The following is a 26,173-nucleotide window of genomic DNA, read 5'->3' on the forward strand; positions in this document are numbered from 1 at the left end:
AAAATTGCAACTGAGTTACGCTGGCGCACGTTGATCGGGGAAACTTGTATTTTTTAAACTTAGGCCAGAAAAAACGGCACAAATCACTGAGGAAATTTGAGCCCATATATTCCGGTGGACCAAACCTAAATGGCTGGATTTAGAAATTGCTGAAGAGGGATGTGAGTGCTAGATTTACAATCCAGCATTGTCCCTTGCCCCCCCTCCTTGAATATTTTCATCGCCACAAGTTACTGGCTGATTTAAACATTAATAAAGGCCTGCGTTGTTTGCACATCGTTATTTTGTCCGCATGTTCTGAGCTGCTCTATTTGTCTGCAATATTACAGGAAATAAGACATGTCAGGGTGATTCAATAGCAAGCATAACCTGCTTGCACGCACCTCCCAAGATGTTAACAACCATATCTGCAGGCATTGGAACATCCTCCTGGCAGCAATTGTCTGCAGTTCATCAAAGGGACAGGTGTAGAGCTGTGCCTTCTGCTGCAAGGACATCTGCAGCTAATGTGCAGCATAAAGCTGGCACAGCCAGTGACAGTAATAATAATAACTTTTAATAATAACTTTTATTTATACAGCACCGTCAACGTAGTAAAACGTCCCAAGGCTCTTCAGAACAATTTTACAACTCGTTAAATATTGACCATTGAGGGAAAGAGAGAAAAAGCGTGAGAAGGAAGCGTAAAAAGAGGTTAAAGGCTCGGGTCTGAAGCGGCAGCCAAAATGTGCACGCAGATAGACACAGGCGGAAAAATGAAAAAAAAATTCAAATTACATTGTCAATAATACAATAAGGAGTATACAATAGTAAAATTAGTATAATAAAGATTAATTATAATCAAACAAAATTAAATAATATATAACATAATTATAAATTGTTAAAAGCAGAAAATCAGCAATTGAAGCAAATTAAATCAGTTATTAGCTGTCTTTAAGGTTCATTCCCTGAATGGCCAGCTATGATCCCAATTCTGGAGGAACATGACGGGTGGAATTGTCTGAGAGCCCATGCCACCATCCATTAATGTTAATAAACAGGATATTGTGGCTGGTGCACCCTGTGGTATTCAAGGTCCTGCTGGTGGTTTGGGGGCAGCTGCCCATTAAGCACAACTCCTGGGAAGGACTTGGATGGAAATCCCAGGGTCATGCTCATCTACATATTGTGGGCAGTTCCCTGGACCAATCCACGGCAAATGGGACGTATATCCTACTGGGGGGAGGAATATTGAAGCAAATGTTTGCCACAGAGAAACGGACATATAGAAAGCGGCTGAGTGCATGTCTACCAGGATGTGGTTCTGACACAGACATATCACTTCACAGGGTCTCCGACTGCTTGGCCAGATATTCTTCATGCTGTTAATAAGCACTGCATTAACTACTTCATCGCTTCTCGGCCTTTTGGCTAAGATCTGCATAACTAACCTGACCAGCCACCATGACGTCCGGGTGGTTTCTCCCTGGTCAGGAAGGTATATGCTTACATTTTTGTAAACAGGAGGTGGGTGGGATTGGTGACCCATCCACCTCCACGGAGGTGTGTGGGGGACCTGACCCATCCACCTCCATGGCACGAACCTGGTATTGCAGTACTTCCAGGAACGGTGCAGTGGCTCTAGGCCTTTTGGCTAAGAGCATTGGCGCAGAGTGATCCTTGACTGGTGCAGGGTGACCTCTGGCGTTTGTGACTTGACAAAGAATTGGAAACGATTGGCTACGAATTTTAAAAAAAACTACTTCATCTGTCAATCTAATTTACATACCCAGCACTCTGTGGGAAGAGGCGGTGATTGAATTTTCCTTGTGTTCGAGCTCTCCCCACAATTCCCTGTGTTCTAGCTCACCACACAATTCCCTGTGTTCTAGCTCTCCCCACAATTCCTTATGTTCTAGCTCACCACACAATTCAGCATAAACTCCTCGCTTGGGTCGCCATTATCCATTCCTCCTTACATTTTAACTCTCTTGTTTCCAGAATGTTCTATCCTTTGACAACAATTAGATTAGTTCAGTTTGTTAAATATAACTGAGACTATTTCAAGGTCCTGGAGATTAGATCTCCATCAGCTGGCATTTGTGGTTTCATGACCTGTTTCCTGCTAACTACTTTCTCATTTAAATTCCTCCTATCATGTATGTTAGATTTATTTCGATGTGAGAGCTAAGAGCTGGGTGACTGGCGACAAGTGCTGACCTGAACTTTGCAAAGAAAACGATGTGGATTCTGATTCTTCTCATGTGTTCCCGGCCCGGTGAGTGACATTCAGAGCGGGATATTCAGATAATCAGTGTTAGTTTGAGTCTAGTGTACGGTTCATGCAGCAGCGATGTTTAAATACTTGTAGACATGTAAAGGCACAAGATACTCAGCAAAAATATACAATGTATAATATTTGTGTGAAGTCTTGTAATCTCTTTTTGACTGCACTATATTGTACCACACACATATTTACCAATATATACTAAACTGCATTATTTATTGTGAATGGAAAATAAAGGGTGCATTTAATTTTTTTTAAAGCTACACGAGTAACATAATCAAGATGCAAAGGACACCCATTTTAATCTGTAAAAAGTGATTTTTACTGTAGTCTGATGTCCAATATACACTGAAGACTGCAGTGGTAATAATCCCTCACACAGAACATGTCTGGAGCTTGCAATTGTTTCTGTTATTTAAAGTACAGCTGATGAAGTATTGCTTTATGAGGCTCTGTCAGTGACACTGTTTCTCACTGCTAGAGGCTGGGTCTATATTAAGCAACCATTTCCTTCTCACTCTTTAACTCGAAACAAGTAAATTTAGCTTTTTCACTCCCGCCCCATATTAACCTAACGGTATTATGCTATAATGGAAGATTGGATTAATACTGCCACCTCTCCTCCATTTATGACGAATCTTTATTCCCAGCAATGCTGAACTCCCAGTCTCACCCTACCCTAAGCCACGACAGTTAATTCTATTGCATCAAACCTCCCCATGAAGATGTGTGCCTCCAGCTAACCAATTTTACGCAGAATACTTTATGAACTTCTGTACATGCAACTGACGCGAGCCTCTGTCTGTTTGGCATCTTCCTCTTTTCAGTCCTTCCTCCTTCTGATCTGATCTCATTTACCTCCCCGATTCCACCTTTTATCTTTCCTATCTCCTTTTCCCTATCAACTCTTCTCTCTGCCTCTTCACATTTTTAACCTCCCTCCGCCATTTTAGTGTAAACTCTTTTCCCACAGCACGAGCTGCTCTCCCAGCAAGGCCATTGGTCTAATAACTGTTCAACTAAAGTCCCCCCGTCCTTAACAGGCCGCTCCTCTTCCAGAACTGGCCCCAATGTGCCAGGAATCTGAACCCTTTTCTTCCAAACCATCTCTCTAGACAAAGAATCATGTCCTTTATCTCATTATTTTCTCTCTCTCCTCGCTCCCCCCCCCGCCCCACCACTATTCTCTCTCCCCACGATGTCTCTCTCTCTCACTCTCCCTTCTCTCACTCTCCCCACTCTCCCTCCGTTCCCCACTATCTCTCGCTCTCTCACCCCTCCCCCACTCTCTCTCTCTCAACCCCACCCTTCTTCTCTTTCTCCCTTCCACCCTCTCCTCTTTCTCTCTCCTCCCCGTCTCTCTCTCTCCCCCTTAGTCTCTCTCTGTCTTCCCCTGTCTCTCGTTTGCCCTATCTCTCTGTCTCTGTCTCACCCGTCCCTCTCTCTCTCCCCCCCACCCCGTCTCTCTCCACCTCATCCCTCCCGCTTCTCGCTCTCTCTCCCCAGTCTCTCTCTCTCTCTCACTCTGCCATCCTCCCTCATCTCTCTCTCTCCCTCTCTCTCTCCCCTCCCTTCTTCACTCAGTCTCTGCCTCTCATCTCTCTCTCCCCCTTCTCCACTCTCTCCCACCAGTCGCTCTCTTGCCCTGTCTCTCTCTTACCCCCATCTCATTCTCTCTTCGCCCCCCCCCCATCATTCGCTCTCTTCTCCCCCCATCTCTCTCTCTCTCACTAACCCGTCTCTCTCTCTCCCCGCCCTATTCTCCACCCCCGTATCTCTCTCTGTTTGCCCTCAATTTCTCTCTCCCCCCCCTTTCATCTCTCTGTCCGTCCCTCTCAATCTCGCTCCCCTGCCCCTCCTCTCTCTCTCCCCCTTCCTCCTCTCATCTCTCTTTCTGCCCAATCTCCCCCCTCCCTCTGCCTCTTTCTCTCTCTTCTCCCCCTCCTCTCTCACTCTCTCTCCCTCCCTCTACTGTCCCTGTTCCCCATTTCTCTGTCTCTCTCCCCCCCTCTCTCTCTCTTCCACCCCTCTCTTATCTCTCTCAGCCCATGGCTCTATCTCTCCCATCTCTCACCCCCCTTTTCTCTCTCCCCTCTCCTCTTTCTCTCACCACCCCCCCCCCAAGTCTTGCTCCTCCCAGTCTCTCTGTCCCTCCTTCCAGTCTCTCTCTTCCCCACCCCACCGTCTCTCTCTTTCACCCCCCTTCTCCCTCTCTATCTTTCTCCCCCATCTTTCTCTCTTCCCCCCCATCTTTCTCTCTTCCCCATCTCTCTCTCCCCCCCATGTCTTTCTCTCTCTCTTACCCCCCCACTTTTCGCTTCCCCATCTCTCTCTTCCTCCCTGACTCTCTCTCTCTCTCTCTCACGCCACTCCACCCCCCCATCCCCCATCCCCTAGTCTCTCTCTCTTTCCCTGCTCCCAGTCTCTCTCTCCCCGCTCGCGTATCTCTCTCTTCCACACCCCCCTTTCCTTTTTCTCGACCCCCCCCTCTCTCCTCTCTCTCTCTTGCCCCTCCCCTCACGCCAACCCCCCACACCGGTCTCTCTCTCTCTGTGCCCCCAGTCTCTCTCTCCACGCTCGCATATCTCTCTCTCGGCCCCTTTCATTTTTCTCAACCACCCCCCCTCGCTCTTCCCCTACCCCCACTCCGCCCATCTCTCTCTCTCTCCTCCTTCCCTTCTCTCTCCCCCTTCCCTTCTCCCTCTCTCTCTCTCCCTCACCCCAGTCTCTCTCGTCCATGGGTTTCTCTCTTTCTTCTCCCCCGTCTCTTTCTTTCCCCCCATCTCTCTCTCTTCCCCCTCCCCCTGTCTCTCTCTCTCTCTTCCCCCGTCTCTCTCTCTCTCTTAGACCCCCGTCTCTCTCTCACTCGATCCCCCCCAGTCCCTCTCTCTCCCGTGTCTCTCTCTTCACCCCATCTTTCTCTCCCACCCGCCACCCCCCCGTCTTTCTCTTCCCCGCCCGCCGCCCCCCCGCCGGTCTCCCTCTCCCTCTGTCCCCAGTCTCTCTCTCCCTGCTCTCATATTTCTCTCTCCCTCCCTTTCATTTTACTCGACCCTCTCCCCCCGAAGTGTCTTGCTCCCCCCCAGTCTCTCTATCTCTCTTCCCCCCCATCTCCCTCTCCCCATCATCTCTTTGTCTCTCCCCCACATCTCTCTCTGTCTCTCTCCCCCTTCTCCTCTCTCTCTTCCCCATTTATCTATCTGTCCCCGCAGACTCTACCAACCCCTCATGTCTCTCTCCCCCAACACCCCCCCACTGAGGTGAATGATCAGCCATGATCTTATTGAATGGTGGTGCAGGCTCGAAGGGCCGAATGGCCTACTCCTGCACCTATTTTCTTTGTTTCTATGTTTCCACTCTCTTTCTCCGCCCCCCACCTCCCTCCCCCCACATCTCACTGTCTCTGATCCGTGTGTCTCTGGCTCTTCCCGCTTCTCCACACTCTCTCCCCACATTCTCCTCTCTCCCCCCGTGTCTCTCTCTCTAACTTGCCTCCATGTCTCTCTTCTCACCGTCTATCTCTTCCGCCCCCCCCGCCCCGTCTCTCTCTCAATTCCAACCCCCCGGAACTCTCTCTCTTCCCCCCTCCCCTGTCTATCTCTATCTCATCCCCACCCAGTCTCTCTGTTCCCCGCCTGCCCTCGCTCACCCCCCGCTCTTTCTCTTCCCCCTCTCATCTCTCTCTCCACCCTCTCCCCCCGACTCCCTCTCTCTCTCTCTACCACTCCTTTCTCACTCTCTCTCCCTTCATCTACTCTTTCTGTCCACCCTGCTTCTCTGTCTCTCTCTCCCCCCTCCTCTCTCTCTCTCCCCCCCTCTCTTATTTCCCACCTCTCCCTTTGTGTGTCTCTCTCACCCTTCTCTCTCCCCCCTTTCCTCTTTCTCTCCCCTACCCATATCTTTCTCCACCATCTCTCTCTCTCTCTTCCCGTCTCTCTCTCCCCCTTGTCTCTCTCCCCTGTCTCTCTCTCTCTCACTCTCGCACCCCCCCGTGACTCCCTCTCTCTCCCCCTCTCCTATCTCTCTCCCCCTTTCTCTCTTGCCCCTCTCCTCTTTCTTTCTCCCCGCCACCCCGTGTCTTGCACCCCCCAATCTCTCTATCTCTCTCTTCCCCCATCTCTCTGCCCCATGTCTCTCTCTCTCTCCCTTGTCTCTCTATCACGCCCCCGAATCTCTCTCTTCCCCCCCACCCCGTGTCTCACTTGTTCTCTTCCCCCCATCTTTCCCTTTTCCCCACATCTCTCTCTTTCCCCCGTGTCTCTTGCTCTCTTGCCCCCCGCCCAACCTGGTGTCTCCCCTCTCATATCTCGTTCACACTCACCCCCTCTCACCTATCTCTCTCCCCCCTTTCATTTCTCTCTCCCCCCTTCTCTCTCTCTCTCTCTCTCTCTCTCCCACCCGTCTCCCTCTCTCCTGCCCGTCTCTCACTCTCTCTCCCCCCTCCCCTTCTCTCTCTCTCTCGACCCAGTCTCTCTGTCTCGCCACCGTGTTTCTCTCTCTCGTCCCCCCTCGTCTCTCACTCTCTCTTCCCCCCCATCTCTCTCTCACCCCCCCACCTGTCTATCTCTCTCTCAAACCCCCTCTCCGTCTCTCTCTCTTTCTCTCTCTCCCATCCCCCGTCTCCCTCTCTCTCTCTCCGCTCCTCCCCTCTATCTCCCCTCTCTCCCCCATCTGCCATTTCTCTCTCTCCCCCCTCTCTTCTCTCCCGCCACCCCCCACCCCCCAGCCACCCCCCCACCCCCGTCTCTCTCTCTCTCTCTCCCTGTAATGTATATAATGACTCAAAATACTTGTTACTGTAAACTCACTCAGGTACAAACCTGGTTCAACTTTATTCACAGCCAAAGTGCCACATGACATGATACTCGCTCTTATGTACCAGGGCCCATGCGCACGCGCACACAGCCCGATGACCTCCAACAGTGGCACCCCCTGGTGTCTGGTGACCCCAAGTGTCAATACGTAACAACATCCCCTTCAAGATCTTAGTATCAGTCTCTTTACAAATTAAGATGGACTGGGGCTCTTCGCTCATGAGTTGATCGCCTCAGTTCAACTCCAGTTCTGGGCAAGCGTTCTGAGACAGTTATGACTGGAGGCTGAGTAACTAATCTGATGGGAGCGGTAATGACCCTATCAGAGACTGAAAGTCCAGATTCAGTAATGACAGTAGAGACTTCTGATAAATGAATATTGGTTGGTTGCTCACTGACTGCATCTTCCTCAACTGGTTCCGGTTCATTCGTGTGCCGCAGTTTTATCTGATCAACATGTTTCCTGCATGTTTGCCCATTCTTGAGCATGAAATAAACACTCTGTTACCCTCCTTGGCCGTAACAGTACCGGTGATCCATTTTGGACCATGACCATAATTCAGCACATCAACTGGATCGTTGACAGAGATGCCATGTGACACAGCAGCAAGGTCATGATACCATTGCTGATTTTGCCGTCTATTTTCAACATGATCATTCAAATCAGGATGGACAAGAGAAAGCTTGGTCTTGAGACTTCTCTTCATCAGTAGTTCAGCATGTGAGGTAAGCGCGTGAGGTCTTGTCCTGTAACTAAGCAATATACGTGACAAATGAGTCTGCAGTGAATCCTGAGTCACACATTTCATGCTTTGCTTGACCGTTTGAACCGCACGCTCTGCTCGACCATTAGACGAAGGTTTGAATGGAGCAGACCTTTCATGTCTGATACCATTGAGTTTCATGAACTCCTGAAACTCAAGACGTGTGAAGCGAGATCCGTTATCGCTCACAACAATGTCAGGCAAACCATGAATAGCAAACATGACACAAAGGCTCTCAATAGTAGCTGTGGACATACTGGATGACATGATAATACACTCTATCCACTTCGAATATGCATCCACCAGAACAAAAATCATCTTTCCCTGGAAAGGGTCCGCAAAATCGATGTGTATCCTCGACCATGGTTTAAGTACTGCTGGTACTTTACTTAGCTGCATGCATGTATTGCACTGATGCACACATGATTCCAGATCAGAGTCAATTCCAGGCCACCAAACATGAGCCCTGGCAATGGCTTTCATCATGACTATGTAGTTCATGAACAAATTTTTCTCTGCCTTTCTTAGGCATAACAACACGATTGCCCCACAGTAGACAATCTGACTGAATGGATAGTTCACCTTTGCGACGGTTGTAAGGTTTGGTCTCATCACACATTTCCATAGGTATTGCAGACCAATCACCATTGAGGACACAATGTTTCACAACCAATAAAATAGGATCATGGCTGGTCCAGATCCTCACTTGTTGAGCAGTGACAGGAGTTCCTTCACTCTCAAAAGCATCCATTACCAACAGGAGATCTGCAGGTTGAGGCGTCTCCACTTGAAGTGTGAGCAACAGCAGACGACTCAGTGTATCGGCACAGTTCTCAGTGCCAGGTCTATGATGAATAACATAATCATAGGCAGACAATGTCAACGCCCACCTCTGGGTACAGGACGATGCATTGGTGTTAATACATTTGTTTTCCGAAAACAATGAAATGAGTGGCTTGTGATCCGTTTTGAGTTCAAAACGAAGACCAAGCAGGTACTGATACATCTTTTTGACCCCATACACACAGGCCAAATCTTTTTCTACCATGCAGTAAGCTCTTTCTGCCTTTGACAAACTTTTTGAAGCATACACAACAGGTTGTAGCTTACCTGATTCATTTGCTTTTTGTAGTACACAGCCAACCCCATATGATAAAGCATCACCGGCCAATACAAGACGCTTACACGGATCATAGTGAACAAGCAGCTTGTTCGAACAGAGCAAATTCTTGGCTTTCTCAAAAGCTCTATCTTGAGATACACCCCAGGCCCAGTTGTTGCCTTTTCTGAGCAGTATGTGCAGTGGCTCTAATAAAGTGCTCAATCTGGGTAAGAAATTACCGAAGTAGTTGAGTAGTCCAAGGAATGAACGCAGCTCTGTCACATTCTGAGGTCTGGGTGCATTTTTGATGGCCTTGGTTTTCGAATCAGTAGGTCTGATGCCATCAGCAGCAATTTTCCTCCCCAGGAATTCAACTTCAGGTGCCATGAAGACACACTTTGAACGTTTCAGCCTGAGTGCCACTTTGTCCAGACGATGTAGGGCTTCTTCAAGATTGTTCAGATGTTCAGCAGTGTCGCAACCCATGACCAGAATGTCATCTTGAAACACGACGGTTCTAGGAATGGACTTCAGTAGACTCTCCATGTTCCTCTGAAATATGGTTGCAGCCGAACGGATTGCAAAAGGACACCTGTTTTAGACAACAAGTCCTTCATGGGTGTTGATGCAGATGATGCAGTTTCTTTGAAGTGTCGACAAGCTCCTGCGTCATATAGGCCGGCATCAGATCCAGTTTCGTGAATGACTTTCCACCAGCTAGCGTGGCGAACAGGTCATCAGCCTTTGGTAGCGGATACTGATCCTGTTTCGGAAATTTGTTAATCGTAACCTTGTAGTCTCCACAGATCCTGACAGTGCCATCACTCTTTAACACAGGAACAATAGGATTGGCCCATTCGTTAAATTCGACCTGCGATATGACCCCTTCATGTTGGAGTCTGTTAAGCTCAATTTCGACCTTCCCCCTCATCATGTACAGAACAGACTGAGCTTTATGATAGACAGGTCTTGCATCAGAATCCAGGTGAATCTGCACCTTGGCTCCAGTAAAATTGCCAATGCCCTGTTCAAACAAAGAAGGAAACCTCTTCAGCACTTGAGCACACCAAGTGTCATCCACACTTTGATATCATTCCAGTTCCACTTGATTTTCTCGAGCCAAATTCTGCCGAACAGCGTTGGACCATTGTCTGGGACGATCCATAATGGTAAGTCGTGAACCACACCATCATACGACACCTTGACTATGCACTGCATATGAGTTCCTTAGTGCAGGTACGCAACTTGGCATTGACTGGACTCAGCTTAGGCTTCACAGCCTCGGTGCCCCACAGCTTGTCGAATGTTCTTTGGCTCATTATCGACTGACTCGCACCCATGTCCAGCTCCATTGCTACAGGCACGCCATTAGCTTAACATTAACGATTATCGGCTGGCTCTTTCCCAAGGATGAAAACAGACCATACACCTCCTCCTCGGCTTGTGTATCCGAACCAGCACTGGACTGGTCATCATCAGCAATGTGATTAGCGGCACCACGTCTGCTTAGTTCTCTGAAGATGCCCCATTTTTGAACAGCCTTTCCAGATGTACTGTTTAAACTGACACTGATGAGGCCGATGATTGCCCCCACAACGCCAACAGGGTGAAATCGGATTCGTACCAGTTGGCTGACTTTGAGCAGCTACAGGTTTCACATAAGCAGTCGAATAGGCCCTGCCATAAGCAGCTCTGTCAGACGACGACACAATCTTGTTTACAGTACTTGCCGTGGAGCTCCAACTCTTCAATGATATCTGCCTTAAATTATCATCAGTTGCCATTCATGCCTGGGCAGTCGTGATGGCCTTGCTCAAATCCAGCGTTTCTGCAGCCAATATTTTCCGAAGGATCACACCATGGTTGATGCCTATCACAAAGAAATCTCACAGCTTGTTTTCCAACGCGTTTCCGAATTTACACGCCTCAGCGAGACGTCTTAGATTGGCGACGAATCCCGACACATCCAGACCCTCATCACGAACATGTGGGTAGAAGCGATAGCGTGAGATGATGATCCCCTCTTTTGGCTTTAGATGTTCACACACCAGAGCGCACAAATCCCCATACTCTTTGTCCGTTGGACGTGCAGGCGAGAAGATTCTTTGAGGTCATAAATTTTTGGACCACAAACGGTGAGGAAAACCGCCCTGCGCCTAACTGCGTCACCAGCTTCCTCCATTTTGTTGGCCACGAAATACTGATCCAGGCAGTCGATAGAATCCGCCTAATCCTCACCATCCACGAATCTCTCCAGAATTCCAATGGTACCCATTGTGCATGCGAAGATTCTTAAATTATCTCGTCGCCAAATGTAATGTATATAATGACTCAAAAGAGTTGTTACTGTAAACTCACTCAGATGCAAACTTGGTTCAACTTTATTCGCGCCCAAAGTGCCACATGACATGGTAATCACTCTTATACACCAGGGCTTGCGCATATGCGCATACAGCCCGATGACCTCCGACAGTAGCGCCCCCTGGTACCTGGTGACATAACACTCCCCCCCCCCCCCCCCACCCCCATCTCACTCTCTCTCCTCTTCCCCATCTCGCTCTCTCTCCTCCATTGCTCTCTCCCTCACACACTCATCTCTCTCTCGCCCTCCCGCTCTCTCTTCCCCACCCCACATCTCTTTGTCTCTGGCCCCCGTGTCTCTCTCTCTCACCCCTTCTCCTCTCTCTTTCCCCCCCCCCTCGCCCCGTGTCTCTCTCTCTCTCCTCCCCACATCTCGCTCTCTGTCCTCCATCTCTCTCTCTCCCTCCCATCCTGATCTCTCTCTCGCCCCTCTCTCTCTCCCTACCTCTCTCTCTCCAACCCCGCCCCCCATCTCTCTGTCTCTGGCCCCCATATCTTTCTTTTGCCTCTTCTCCTCTCTCCCTCTCCCCCCCCCCAGCCCCCGTCTCTCTCTCACCCCGGCTCTCCCTTCCCCCCCCCCCATCCCCGTCTCCCCCCCCTAGCGTCTCTCTCTCTCTCTCTTCCCCCTCCCCATCTCTCTTTTCCCCCCTCCCGTCTCCATCTCCTTCCCACCCCCATCTCGCTCTCTCTCCTCAGTCTCTCCCTCACTCTCCCCCCCTCATCTCTCTCTCTCCCAACTGTCTCTGCCTCCCATCTCTCTCTCACCCTTCTCCTCTCACTTTCCCCCCCCCCCCACCCCCATGTCTCTCTCTCTCTCTCTCTGTCCCTAGTCTCTCTCTTCCATCCACTCATATCTTTCTCGCTGCCCCGCAACCTCTCTCCCCTCCACTCATTTCTCTCTCCGCCCCCTCTCCTTTCTCTCTTCCCCCACCTGCCCCCGTCTCTCTCTCTCTCTCTCTTCCCCCTCTCATCTCCCTCTCTATTCCCTCCCTTGCTCTCCCCCCTCTACTCTCTCTCTCCCACCTTCTCCCATCTGTCTCTCTCTCTCCCCGCCAGTCTCCACCACCGCCCCCCCCAGTCTCTCTCTCTCCCCAATGTCTCTCTCTCTCTCTCTCCCCTCCCGTCTCTCACTCTCTCCCACCCTCCCATCTCTCTCTCCACACCTCTCTCTCTTCCCCCTCCTCTAACATTGTCCCCTGTCTCTCCCTCTTCTCCTCTCTTTCAGTCCCCCTCTCCCTCCGTCTCTCTCTCTCTCTTCCCCCCCAGTCTCTCTCTTCCCCCCATCTCTCTCTCTTCCCCCATCTCTCCCCCCTCCGTCTCTCTTAGTTCCACCCATTCCCGCACCAAACCCCCCCCCCCCACCGGCTCTCTCTCCCTCCCTCTTCCCCCAGTATCTCTCTTTCCCCTGCCTCCCTCTATCCCCTGCCCCTCTCCCTCATCCCTCTCTCACCCCATCTCATCTCTCTCTCCCCTCCTCCACCCCCCATCTCTCTCCCCCTCTACCCCCATCTTCCCCCCACCACCCCCGTATCGCTCTCCCACCCCCATCTTTCTTTCCCTGCTCCTCCTGTCTCTCCCTCTCTGCTCCATCCTGTCTCTCTCTCTCTCCCCCTTCCACCCCGCCCAATCCTCTTCCTCCCCCCCGACTCTCTCTCTCTCTCTCTCTCCACCCGCCATGCCCCACGCTCCCCGCCCCGGTCTCGCTCTCTCTCCCCCTTGTCTCTCTCTCTCCCTCTTTCCCCCGTGTCTCTCTCTCTCTCTCTCCCCCCACATCCCTGTCTCCCTACTCCCCGACCCCGGTGTTTCTCTCTTCCTCCCCCATGTCTCTCTCACTCTCCCCCCATGTCACTCTCTCTGCCCCTCATCTCTCTCTCTTTCTCTCTCCACCAGTCTCTCTCCTTCTCTCTCCCCCAGTATCCCTCTCTCCCCCCGCCCCTCTGCCTCACTCTCCCTCCCACCTCTGTCTCTCTCTCTCGCTCCGACCCCTGTCTCATTCTCTCCCTCCCCTCCCGTCACTCTCTCCCTCCCCTCCCCTCCTGTTATTCTCTCCCTCCACCCCCACCACCGTTCTTTCTGTTCCTCCCCCACATTTCTCACTCCCCCATGTCGCTCTCTCTTTCCCCCCCCAGTCTCTCTCTCCCCCAGTCTGTCTCTCCTCCACCCTCCGTCTCACTCTCCCTCCCACCCGTCTCTCTCTCCCCCCCCGCCCCCGTCTCTCATTCTCCCCCCCCACCATCTCTCTCTCCCCCCTTTCATCTCTCTCTCCCCACCTCGCAACTCTCGCTCCCTTCTCCTCTCTCTCCTCCCTTCTCCTCTCTTTCCCCCCAGTCTCTCTCTCTCTCTCTCCCCCAGTCTCTCTCTCTCTCCCCAGTCTCTCTCTCTCTCTCTCCCTCTCTACCCCAGTCTCTCTCTCTCTCTCCTCCCAGTCTCTCCCTCTCTCCCCCCGTCTCTCTCTCTCCCCCCGTCTCTCTCTCTCTCCCCCCGTCTCTCTCTCTCTCCCCCCAGTCGCTCTCTCTCTCTCCCCTCAATCTCTCGATCTCTCCCCTCAGTCTCGCGATCTCTCCCCCCAGTCTCTCTCTCTCTCCCCCAGTCTCTCTCTCTCTCTCCCTCCCCCTAGTTTATTTCGCCCCCCTCCCCAGCTACCCCCCCCCCACCAATCCTGTCTGTCTCTCTCTCTCTCTCCCCGTCTCACTCTCTTCCCTCCGCCGCCCCCACCCGCCACTGTCTCTCTCTCTCTCTCATTGTCTTTCTCCCCCTCCTCTGTCTCCCCGTCTCTCTCTCTTACCACCCCAGTCTCTCTCTCTCTTGCTCGCCCCCCAGTATCCCTCTCTCTCTCTCCCACTCCGACAATGTTTTCTCTCACACCGAAGGCCGCAAAAATATTCCAAATAATGCAAAAGCGGGAAGCAAATCCAGCTCCAGGCTCCAGCGGCAGAAAATGTTTCAGCAGTGATGAGCTCCACCGGGCTCATGGTTTGGCTCCCAGTGACTGTATTCAAAAATAAATCATTGGCTGTGAAGCGCTTTGGCACATCCTGAGCATGTGATCAGACACTATATTAACGTTTTCTTCCATCACAAACTAGAAGGAATTCACCTGTATCAATAGATGTAGTGGAGATGTAGTACAGAGTGGTAACTCTTATTCAATCGTAACTGTTTGTATTAAGCAGTTATTTCCTGTTCAATTTCTGAAATATTGTCTCCTCAGTTTCAGGTGCATTGTGGGCAAATAAACGAGTAAGAGGAATTGTGGGAAGAGCGATCACCATAGAATGTCACTATGACCAAAGGTACCGGTCACATGTGAAATATTGGTGTCAGGGCTGGACTCACCAATGCTCAGTTGTAGTAACAACAAATGATCAACATGGATGGGGAAGAAGAGTGTCAATCACAGATAACCAGACAGCAGGAATATTTGTTGTTACGATGAAGGACCTTCGCTCAGCAGATGCAGGATGGTACAGTTGTGGTATTACAGAATCAGGCAGCTTCGATAAACGTTTCAATATAGAGCTACAAATATCTCACGGTACGTTTCTCAGAGATGTGCTTTGTTACTCTCTACTGAACTGTCTGATCAATGTTGTATCTGGGAGGAAACATGAGAGCTCCGATATCCCGAGGCTCCGCAGCAGTGCAGAGTCTCACAGGTAGTGGGCAGAGGTGGGGAAATCCGACTCACGGTGCACACTCCCAATCCGTGGCCTGCCCAACTTCCCGACCAGGAATTTCAAGTATTATGGGACTAACAATTCCTTTAACTACAGGGTGTTGTGCCAGACATCACATGGGAGGCTCACCACATGTCCCTGTTTCTGAGCTGTTTTAAATGTCCCACTGTCAGAGGTTTGCCTTCAGACTGAAACTAATAGTCAGACAATAACAAAAGCAGTGAGCAGCAAGTCGTTACTAATGGTATCAATTCCTTGACATTAATAAAAATACCTGTAATCCACAGAGTTTAACAGGTTTCCTGTTTTCTTGATATGATGGGTGGCTCACATCATCAATGAGATATTTGGTCAACTTTACAAACAATATAAAATAAAATTGAAAAGCTGGTCACTGTTTTGATTGTAAAAGAAGCCTCTTTATTAAATGTTGAGACATTATCTTCCTCCCCAGCATAACCTCCTGATGGATCAACTATTAGATGCAATGGTCCGGATATTAACTTCGAGACGTGTTCGGTGCAGGGGATCCAATATCGCGTGGGAAACCCGGAAGTAATTTCAGTCTGTCTGTGGCATTTTAACGCAGCCGGCTCATTATAATTTACTCCCGGGTTTGGCGTTGCATGCGTGGTAACGGGAGTGCTGCGGGCACGCATGATGCGATCTTAACTGAAGTATTTAAAGGACCAATCCAAAGATGGAATTCTAGGAGTTGGGCGGTTGGGAACAGAGACGGCAATTGTAGAAGATAGACTCAGGACGCTCAAAGCCCGCGCCCCACTTTAACAACGACTCCCTTGACGTACTAAAGGGGGCAGTGAGGAGTCGGGGAGAGATACCCTTCCCCAGAACCGAGAGGAAGAAACCTACAAAGGAGCCATGCCTGGATGTGACTGAAGATGTCAGCAGCAGGAGCATTATACCACTCTCCTGGAGTCAGCACAGGTAGCTCTTTAATCACCTAACCCGGTTAGGAAAGGTGAGTATAGCTGCTCCTTCTACCTGTTGTGCATATCACCCACCCCCTCAGCCTGTCTTTTCAAGTCTACTCCATCATATCACTCCTCACACCCACTTACCTTGCGTGCACACCCATCCTTCTCTTTCTAAGCACTTCCTCACATCCCCGTCTCTCCATCACCACTGCCACTCGCCCGAATCCTTATACAATTTCATCCCTCTCACTGATCATCACCCTCATCACATGCACTGCATCCATCAGGTGAACACATGCCAATACCGTCACTCAAAGGTCTGTTATTCCTTCCCAGGGTGCACCATCACAGGACTCATGCTTACCATGCACCAATGCAGATACTCACACTTCGGTGGGTCCAGTTAGACAGATAGTTGTGTTTTTACCTGGAGACTCACACTTCACAAGTGAGCAAGAACAGAGAGTGGTGGCAGGGACTGCATCGGAGGGTACAGCACTCTCCAAACCATGTTCAGCTGGACACAGGTTCTGTACCCCGGGAGCTGTTGATGAAAAGGATAATCATTGAGGGGCAGCAGATAAGGCCTCCCACGCACACTGTCTACAATTGCAGAGGAGTCTACCTCAAGCATGAGTGGGTTGATGTCACAGGACATTGCGAGGATGTCTTCTTCCATGGATAGAATGGCCAACTCTGGAACATCAGTCGTGACAATCAAATGAGTCCATGCAAGCCTTGACCACAGCCATAGATATCTGGTGTCTTAAATAGGATGGCAGACACCTTAGCCTTGTCCTTACAGCACATCACTGATCTGCTCAACAGCAGAGAGGTAGGAGTGAAGTGCGATTGGGCCTTCAGAGGGATGATGGTGAAAGGCGATATGGAAGTGGGGACTCCAATCAAAGTGCTCCCACTTCTCCACCACTGTCCCACCCCACCCCTCAGTCAGTACCCGACATGCTGCCTCCTCTCCCGATGGCTGAGTCTGCCACTGCACAGGTGCAGGTGAAGCAGTCTTTGGCAGGGCCCTCGTGGGCTCCAAACAGAGGACGGCGACCACTCAGCAGTCAGAGCAGAGAGCTGAGCAGCCTATCTTTACCTCTGCGTAAGTCATAAATGTTGCACCACATAGGAGCGTTAAGAAAAGTGTAAAGTTTTGTAGTTGCACAAGCCTATGCACATGTGTGTTTGAGAAATTGCTATGCTGTTAAGTAATGGTCCTTGAGCAGAACCACATAAAATATTTAACTTTGCACCACTTTAACTTGTTGCCCCTTATTGGCTGCTGGATTGCAACTGGTCTTTTCAGTTGCTCGTTAATGAATGGGAAGACGTGAATTGATGGGGAGATGAGCAATGGTGGTTGGTGGGTAGCAGGTCTGCTTTGTGTCAGTGGGATTGGTGCAGGGGTGGGGGCGTTGGGTGGGGTGGAGGTGGGGGTGGGGAGTTGGGAACAGCCATTGGATGTGGTTGTTACATCAGCCCAGTGGTGGTAACTGACTGAACCTTACAGCTATAAAGGAAACACTGGCATCGCGGGCAGCAATTTGAGTGACTGGTGCTGCGTTAGGGTCGCAATCTCTTCCTCCTCTTCCTGCTCCTTTTCCTCTTATCTTCCTCCTCCTTTTCCTCTTATCTTCCTCCTCTGTCTCGGAATGGTCCGCAGACAACGTGTGCTCAGCTCCTTGTTCCTCCTGCAGCTCCAATCTCGCTGCTGCGCAGTGTTGTGCAGAGCGCAGTAAACCACCATCATTCTGTAGGCCCAGGCTGGTGAGCACTGAAGGGCGCCTCCAGATCTGTCCAGGCAACTTGAGGGTGATGTCAGGAAACACTTCTTCCCACAAAGGGTAGTGGAACTATCGAAATCTCTACCCCAGAAATCTGTTGATGCTGGGGGTCAATTGAAAATTGCAAAACTGTCATTGGCCAATTTGCTTAGGCAAAGGTACTCAGGGTTATGGAACCAAGGCCGGTAGATGGAGATAAGATATAGATCAGCCAAGATTTAATTGAATGGCGGATCAGGCCCAAGGGGCTGAAACGCTTACGCCTTTTTCTATGTTCAGGACCTCCTGTTTATTTTTCAATGAATCTGAGTGTGCGAATAGAAAAGTAATTAAACCCACAAAACATGTAACAGATATCTGCCAGTTTTTTGCCGTTGTATTCTGCTGTAGTTTTCAATCTCTCTATAACTAGTCCACATTCAAGAGTTAAACAATGAAATAACATTGGAGGCTGGCTACCTGCTACTGAGAGAAATTGTTAGCCCTGATTTTCACATTGACGCATCCTCAGTATCATTGCTGCTGTCCCGATCTGGAGCCCTGCTATGTTCTGATATAATGGCAGACACGGTAGTTCAGTCTGCTGGGAGAATGGAGAGACATGGAGAGGGAGATGTGAGATTCCAACATGGCAGGCCCTGGCTGAGATGCAGAAGTGCTGAAAATTGGAGAGTGTTTGATTTTTAAATGTTTAGTCAATATCTGAATGTTTGTTTCTTTCCCACAGAATCCGTGTCAGTTCCTGTACTTAGATATTTATCGCCACCAAATGTCTCATGTTCTGGGGGCTCAGTGTCAGCCTCCTGTGAGTCTGTCCAGGGATCCCTTCCCATTCAGTACACATGGTATGAACAGACCCCGATTAAAGGTTCAAAGATCTCCGACACCAATAAACTGGATCTACATTGTCAATCCTTCAAACAGCAACATCATCAATATTACTGCACAGCCTCAAATAATCAGGGAGAGAAATCCAGTGAAATGGTCGATGTGTCAGTCTTCAACAGAGCAGGGAAGCGCTGCAGTTATGTGACACAAATCAGCGGCATTGGTAAGTGTTACTTTAAACAAACATAGAAACATAGAAACATAGAAAATAGGTGCAGGAGTAGGCCATTCGGCCTTTCGAGCCTGCACCGCCATTCAATGAGTTCATGGCTGAACATGCAACTTCAGTACCCCATTCCTGCTTTCTCGCCATACCCCTTGATCCCCCTAGTAGTAAGGACCACATCTAACTCCTTTTTGAATATATTTGGTGAATTGGCCTCAACAACTTTCTGTGGTAGAGAATTCCACAGGTTCAACACTCTCTGGAGGAAGAAGTTTCTCCTCATCTCTGTCCTAAATGACTTACCCCTTATCCTTAGACTGTGACCCCTGGTTCAGGACTTCCCCAACATTGGGAACATTCTTCCTTCATCTAACCTGCCTAAATCCGTCAGAATTTTAAACGTTTCTATGAAATCCCCTCTCATTCTTCTGAACGTCAGTGAATACAAGCCCAGTTGATCCAGTCTTTCTTGATATGTCAGTCCCGCCATCCCGGGAATCAGTTTGGTGAACCTTTGCTGCACTCCCTCAATAGCAAGAATGTCCTTCCTCAAGTTAGGAGACCAAAACTGTACACACTACTCCAGGTGTGGCCTCACCAAGGCCCTGTACAACTGTAGTAACACCTCCCTGCCCCTGTACTCAAATCCCCTCGCTATGAAGGCCCACATGCCATTTGCTTTCTTAACCGCATGCTGCACCTGCATGCCAACCTTCAATGACTGATGTACCATGACACCCAGGTCTCATTGCACCTCCCGTTTTCCTAATCTGTCACCATTCAGATAATAGTCTGTCTCTCTGTTTTTACCACCAAAGTAGATAACCTCACATTTATCCACATTATACTTCATCTGCCATGCATTTGCCCACTCACCTAACCCATCCAAATCACTCTGCAGCCTCATAGCATCCTCCTCGCAGCTCACACTGCCACCCAACTTAGTGTCATCCGCAAATTTGGAGATACTACATTTAATCCCCTCGTCTAAATCATTAATGTACAATGTACACAGCTGGGGCCCCAGCACAGAACCTTGCGGTACCCCACTAGTCACTGCCTGCCATTCTGAAAAGTAACCATTTACTCCTACTCTTTGCTTTCTGTCTGCCACCAGTTCTCAATTCACATCAGCACACTACCCCCAATCCCATGTGCTTTAACTTTGCACATTAATCTCTTGTGTGGGACCTGGTCGAAAGCCTTCTGAAAGTCCAAATACATCACATCAACTGGTTCTTCCTTGTCCACTCTACTGGAAACATCCTCAAAAAATTCCAGAAGATTTATCAAGCATGATTTCCCTTTCACAAATCCATGCTGACTTGGACGTATCATGTCACCTCTTTCCAAATGCGCAGCTATGACATCCTTAATAATTGATTCCATCATTTTACCCACTACTGATGTCAGGCTGACTGGTCTATAATTCCCTGCTTTCTCTCTCCCTCCTTTTTTAAAAAGTGGGGTTACATTGGCTACCCTCCACTCCATAGGAACTGATCCAGAGTCAATGGAATGTTGGAAAATGACTGTCAATACATCGGCTATTTCCAAGGCCATCTCCTTAAGTACTCTGGGATGCAGACCATCAGGCCCTGGGGATTTATCGGCCTTCAATCCCATCAATTTCCCCAACACAATTTCCCGACTAATAAGGATTTCCCTCAGTTCCTCCTTCTTACTAGACCCTCTGACCCCTTTTATATCCGGAAGATTGTTTGTGCCCTCCTTAGTGAATACCGAACCAAAGTACTTGTTCAATTGGTCTGCCATTTCTTTGTTCCCCGTTATGACTTCCCCTGATTCTGACTGCAGGGGACCTATGTTTGTCTTTGCTAACCTTTTTCTCTTTACATATCTATAGAAGCTTTTGCAGTACGTTTTAATGTTCCCTGCACGCTTCCTCTCGTACTCTATTTTCCCTGCCCTAATCAAACCCTTTGTCCTCCTCTGCTGAGTTCTAAATTTCTCCCAGTCCCTGGGTTCGTTGCTATTTCTGGCCAATTTGTATGCCACTTCCTTGGCTTTAATACTATCCCTGATTTCCCTTAATAGCCACGGTTGAGCCACCTTCCCTTTTTTATTTTTACGCCAGACAGGGATGTACAATTGTTGTAGTTCATCCATGCGGTCTCTAAATGTCTGCTATTGCCCATCCACCGTCAACCCCTTAAGTATCATTCGCCAATCTATCCTAGCCAATTCACGCCTCATACCTTCAAAGTTACCCTTCTTTAAGTTCTGGATCATGGTCTCTGAATTAACTGTTTCATTCTCCATCCTAATGCAGAATTCCACCATATTATGGTCACTCTTCCCCAAGGGGAACGAGATTGCTAATTAATCCTCTCTCATTACACAATATGGTTAATGAATTTTTTAAATGAGTATCGATCCAAACTGGTCACTGGTTAAATGCCTTCAGTCACTGAGCGACTTCAAGTGGCCAAATTCAATCCATTTGGATCGCTCAATAGTTAAAAACAGAATTATTCAGTCACCATAACACCATGTCCCTGGTTCTGAATTAAGGAGGACTTAAGTTAATTTAAATGTATTGGTTTAATTTTTCGCAGAGTGGGCACATGAAAACTTAAGAAATAGGAGTAGGAGTAGGCCATATGGCCCCTCGAGCCTGCTCCGCCATTCAATAAGATCATGGACTCAGGTCCACTTCCCTGCCCACTCCCCATGACCCCTTATCCCCTTATCATTAAAGAAACTGTCTATTTCTGTCTTAAATTTATTCAATTTCCCAGCTTCCACAGCTATCTGAGGCAGCGAATTCCACAGATTTACAACCCTCAAAGAAGAAATTTCTCCTCATCTCTGTTTTAAATGGGCGGCCTCTTATTCTAAGATCATGCCCTCTAGTTCTAGTCTCCCCCATCAGTGGAAACATCCTCTCTGCATCCACCTTGTCAAGCCCCCTCATAATCTTATATGTTTCGATAAGATCACCTCTCTTTCTTTTGAATTCCAGTGAGTAGAGGCCCAACCTACTCAACCTTTCCTCATAAGTCAACCCCCTCATCCCCGAAATCAACCTCGTGAACCTTCTCTGAACTGCATCCAAAATAAGTATATCCTTTTCGTAAATATGGAAACCAAAACTGCACGCAGTATTCCAGGTGTGGCCTTACCAATACCTTGTATAGCTGTAACAAGACATCCCTACTTTTATACACCATCCCCTTTGCAATAAAGGCCAAGATACCATTGGCTTTCCTGATCACTTGCTGTACCTGCATACTAACCGTTTGTGTTTCATGCACAAGTACCCCCAGGTCCTGCTGTACTGCTGCACTTTGCAATCTTTCTCCATTTCGGAGGATAGAAGCAATATGTTCGCAATATGTTCACCAGTGGCTGCGCTGAGAAACATCAAAATGGTCAGAAAACAAAGAGAAATGCATTTCCTCCTAAGCAGCAATAAATATAAATGAACATATGCAAATATTGACTCTGGCCATATGCTCGTGGATTCACTTGCAGAGATAATGTTTCAGGTCGATGACCCTTTGTCAGAACTGGAAAAGATTAAAGATCTAACAGGTATTTGAGCAAGTATAGGGGCAGTGAAAGGGGGAGGGGAGGAAAGAACAAAAGGTAAGGTCTGTGATAGGGTGGAAGGCAGGAGAGATTAAGAAAGAAAAGGGATGATGGTGCAATGCAAAAGGAGTTGGCAATGAGCATTCTGTGGGGAGAGGGTGAACAGCCAGAGGCCATGGTCCATATCGGTACCAATGACAGGTAGAAAGAAGGATGAAGTCATGCAGGCAGATTTCAGAGAGCAAGCAGAGAGGTTAAAAAGCAGGACCCCAAAGATAGTAATCGGCGGATTACTACCGGTGCCACGTGCTAGTGAGTAAAGAAATCGGAGGATAGAGCAGATGATTGTGTGGCTGGAGAGATGGTGCACCAGGGAGGGCTTTAGGTTCCTGATCCATTGGGACCGTTTCCGGGGGAGGTGGGACCTGTACACCTCAATAGAACCGGGACCAATATCCTCGCGGGGGGGAGCGGGCGGTGGTATATTGCCAGTGCTGTTGGGAAGGAGTTAATCTAGATTGGCGGGGGATGGGAAGCTGGGAATAAATTCCGAAGGAAGAGAAGCAAAGCTGGAATTGGAAAGCAGAAAAGAAGAAAGTGAATTTGGAAGGCAGAGGAAACAATGGCTAGAAAATAGACAACAAGGGAGTTTGGTAGTGCTAAATGGTATATATTTCAATGCAAGGAGTCTGGGGAATAAGGCAGATGAGCTGAGAGCACAGATAGACACTTGGGAGTAGGATGTTATAGCTATTTCTGAGACATGGCTGAAAGAAGCGAAGGTATGGCAGCTCAACATTCCTAGTTTTAGGGTTTTCAGATGGGATAGAGATGGGGATAAAGAGGATGGGGGCGTGGCAGTATTGATTAAAGAAACAATTACACCTGTGAGGAACGATGATATGTTAGCAGGATTATCAAATGAGGCTATGTGGGTTAAATTGAACAACAAAAAAGTGGCGCTCACACTGCTGGGAGTGTACTATTGACCCACAGTCAGAGGATGATCGAAGAGCAAACATGCAGGCAGATTTCTGAGTATTGCAAAAACTATAGGGCTGCAATAGTAGGGGATTTCAACTGCCCTAATATTAACTGGGATAACATTAGTGTGAAAGTTATACAGGGTGCGGAATTCCTAAAATGCATTCAGGGGACCTTTTTTAGCCAGTATGTAGCAAGCCCAACAAGGGAGGGGGCGGTTTTGGACTTAGTTTTAGGGAATGAAGCCTGCAGATAGAAGGTGTATCAATGGAAGAGTATTTTGGTGCTAGTGATCATAATTCAGATAGATTTAGGGTAGTTATGGAAAAGGACAAGATAGACCAGGAATAAAAGTGCTCAATTGGGGAAAAGCCAATTTTGTTATGTTGAGATGGTATTTAGCCAAAGTAGACTGGGAACAGCTATTTGAAGGTAAATCAGTGTCAGAGCAGTGGGAGACATTCAAGGAGGAGATCCTGAATGTTCAGAGCAAGTATGTTCCCTTCAAGAAAAAAGGTGGGACTAATCTGGAGCCTCCTGGGTGTCATGGGGCATACAGGGTAGGAGAAAGGAAAAAAAGGGAGGCATGTGACAGATACCAAGGACTCAAAACTTCAGAAACTCTAGAGAAGTATAGTAAGTGCAGGGGTGAAATTAAAAAGGAAATTAGGAAAGCAAAGAGAGAGAATGAAAACATTTTGGCAAGTAAATTCAAGGAAAACCCAAATATTTTTCATAAATACATTAACAGCAAGAGGATAACTAAAGAAAAAGTAGGGCCCATTAGAAACAAAAAGGTAATCTGTGTGTGGAGTCAGATGTGTGTAGGGTTCTTAATGAATACTTTGCATCTGTTTTCACAAAAGAAAGAGGTGATGCAGACATTGCAATGAGGGAGAAGGAACATGAAATATTGGATGAAATAAACATAGAGAGAGAGGAAGTATTAAGGGGTTTAGCAGCTTTGAAAGTGGATAAGTCCCCAGGCCCGGATGAAATGTGTGCCAGGCTGTTGAGAAGCAAAAGAGGAAATAGCAGAGGCTTTGACCATCATTTTCCAAACCTCTCTGGCAACAGGTGTGGTGCCTGATGACTGGAGGACTGCTAATGTTGTACCTCTGTTTAAAAAAAGGAGAAAGGGATAGACTGAGTAATTACAGGCCAGTCAGCTGAACCTCCGTGGTGGCAAAATTATTGGAAAAAATGGTGTGGGACAGGATAAATCTTCATTTAGAAACACACAGATTAATCAAGGACAGGCAGCATGGATGTTTTAAGGGAAGGTCGTGTCTGACTAACTTGATTGCATTTTTTGAGGAGGTAACAAGGAGGTTCGATGAGGGTAGCACGTTTGATGTAGTGTCTATGGATTTTAGCAAGGCTTTTGATAAGTTCCCACATGGCAGACTGGTTACAAAATTAAAAGCCCATGGGACCAAGGCAAAGTGGCAAGTTGGATCCAAAATTGGCACAGAGGCAGGAAGCAAAGGGTAATGGTTGGTGGGTGGTTTTGTGACTGGAAGGCTGTTTCCAGTGGATTTCCACAGGGCTCAGTACTAGGTCCCTTGCTTTTTGTAGTATATATCAATGATTTAGACTTGAATGTAGAGTGTATGATTAAGAAGTTTGCAGATGATACAAAAATTGGCTGTGGGGTTGATAATGAAGAAAGCTGTAGACTGCAGGAAGATATCATTGAACTGGTGGACAGAACAGTGACAAATGGAATTCAATCCGGAGAAGTGTGAGGCAATGCATTTCGGGAGGAGTAACAAGACAAGAGAATACACATTAAATGGTGGGACACTGAGAAGTGTAGAGGAACAAAGGGACCTTGGAGTGCAGGTCCACAGGTTCCTGAAAGTAGCAAGTTCGATAGATAAGGTGCGAAGAAGCCATTCGGAATACTTGCCTTCATTAGCCGAGGCATAGAATACAAGAGTAGGGAGGTTATGCTTGAACTGTATAAAACACTAGTTAGGCCACAGCTAGAGTACTACGTGCAGTTCTGGTCACCACATTACAGGAAAGATGTGATTGCACTGGACAGGGTACAGAAGAGATTTACGAGGATGTTGCCTGGACTGGAGAATTTTAGCTATGAGGAAAGATTGGATAGGCTGGGATTGTTTTCTTTGAGGATGAGAGGAGATCTTATTGAGGTGTATAAAATTATGACGGACCTACATAAAGTGGATAGGAAGGACCTATGTCCCTTAGCAGAGGGGTCACCAACCAGGGGGCATAGATTTAAAGTAATTGGTAGGACGTTTAGAGGGGAAATGTTTTCACACAGGATAGTGGGGGTTTGGAACTCACTGCCTGAAAGGGTGGGAGAGGCAGAAACCCTCACCACATTTAAAAGATACTTGGGCGTATACTTCGAGCGCCGTAACCTACAGAGCCATGGACCGCAAGCTGGAAAATGGGATTAGGCTGGATAGTGGGATTAGGCTGGATAACTAGTTGTGGGCCAAAATGGCCTCCTCCTGTGGTGTAAATTTCTATGATTCTATTCTATGAATGGGTCAAGTTAAGAAACAAAAGATGAGTCTAGATAGGGTGTAAATGGAGATGGCAGAATCATCAACAGCTGCTGTGAGAAAGAGAAAAAACATTAAAAAATAAAAAAATAGAGGCAGTTATTATAGTTTGAAATTGTTGAACTCGATGTTGAGTTCAGAAGGGTGTAAAGTGCCTAAACGAAATATGAGGTGCTATTCCTCGAGCTTGCCTTGAGATTCATTAGAACAGTGCAAGGGGCCCTTTAACTGCCACAACAGTAACTCTGTACCACCAACTCTCAGATATGGAAAAGAAACGGAAATTATCGGTAAAAATGGGTCACAGCCCAGTGTCAGCAGC

General features: G+C 48.2%; 1 protein-coding gene and 1 pseudogene across 1 annotated transcript in view; both read left to right on the forward strand.

The window, feature by feature from the left end:
* The window catches only part of LOC139228034 (uncharacterized), a 230,100-nt gene that overhangs the window by 87,277 nt on the left and 116,650 nt on the right, over positions 1 to 26,173 (forward strand). The window contains exons 6-7 of the mRNA XM_070859180.1: positions 14,519 to 14,842; positions 18,443 to 18,766. Of these exons, the coding sequence (XP_070715281.1) occupies positions 14,519 to 14,842; positions 18,443 to 18,766 (648 nt within the window). The remainder of the gene's footprint in view (positions 1 to 14,518; positions 14,843 to 18,442; positions 18,767 to 26,173) is intronic.
* On the forward strand, positions 1,391 to 1,620 carry LOC139228376 (U2 spliceosomal RNA; annotated as a pseudogene).

Source organism: Pristiophorus japonicus, chromosome 17 (genome assembly GCF_044704955.1).
Source record: "Pristiophorus japonicus isolate sPriJap1 chromosome 17, sPriJap1.hap1, whole genome shotgun sequence".
In the NCBI taxonomy this organism is placed as follows: Eukaryota; Metazoa; Chordata; class Chondrichthyes; family Pristiophoridae; genus Pristiophorus; species Pristiophorus japonicus.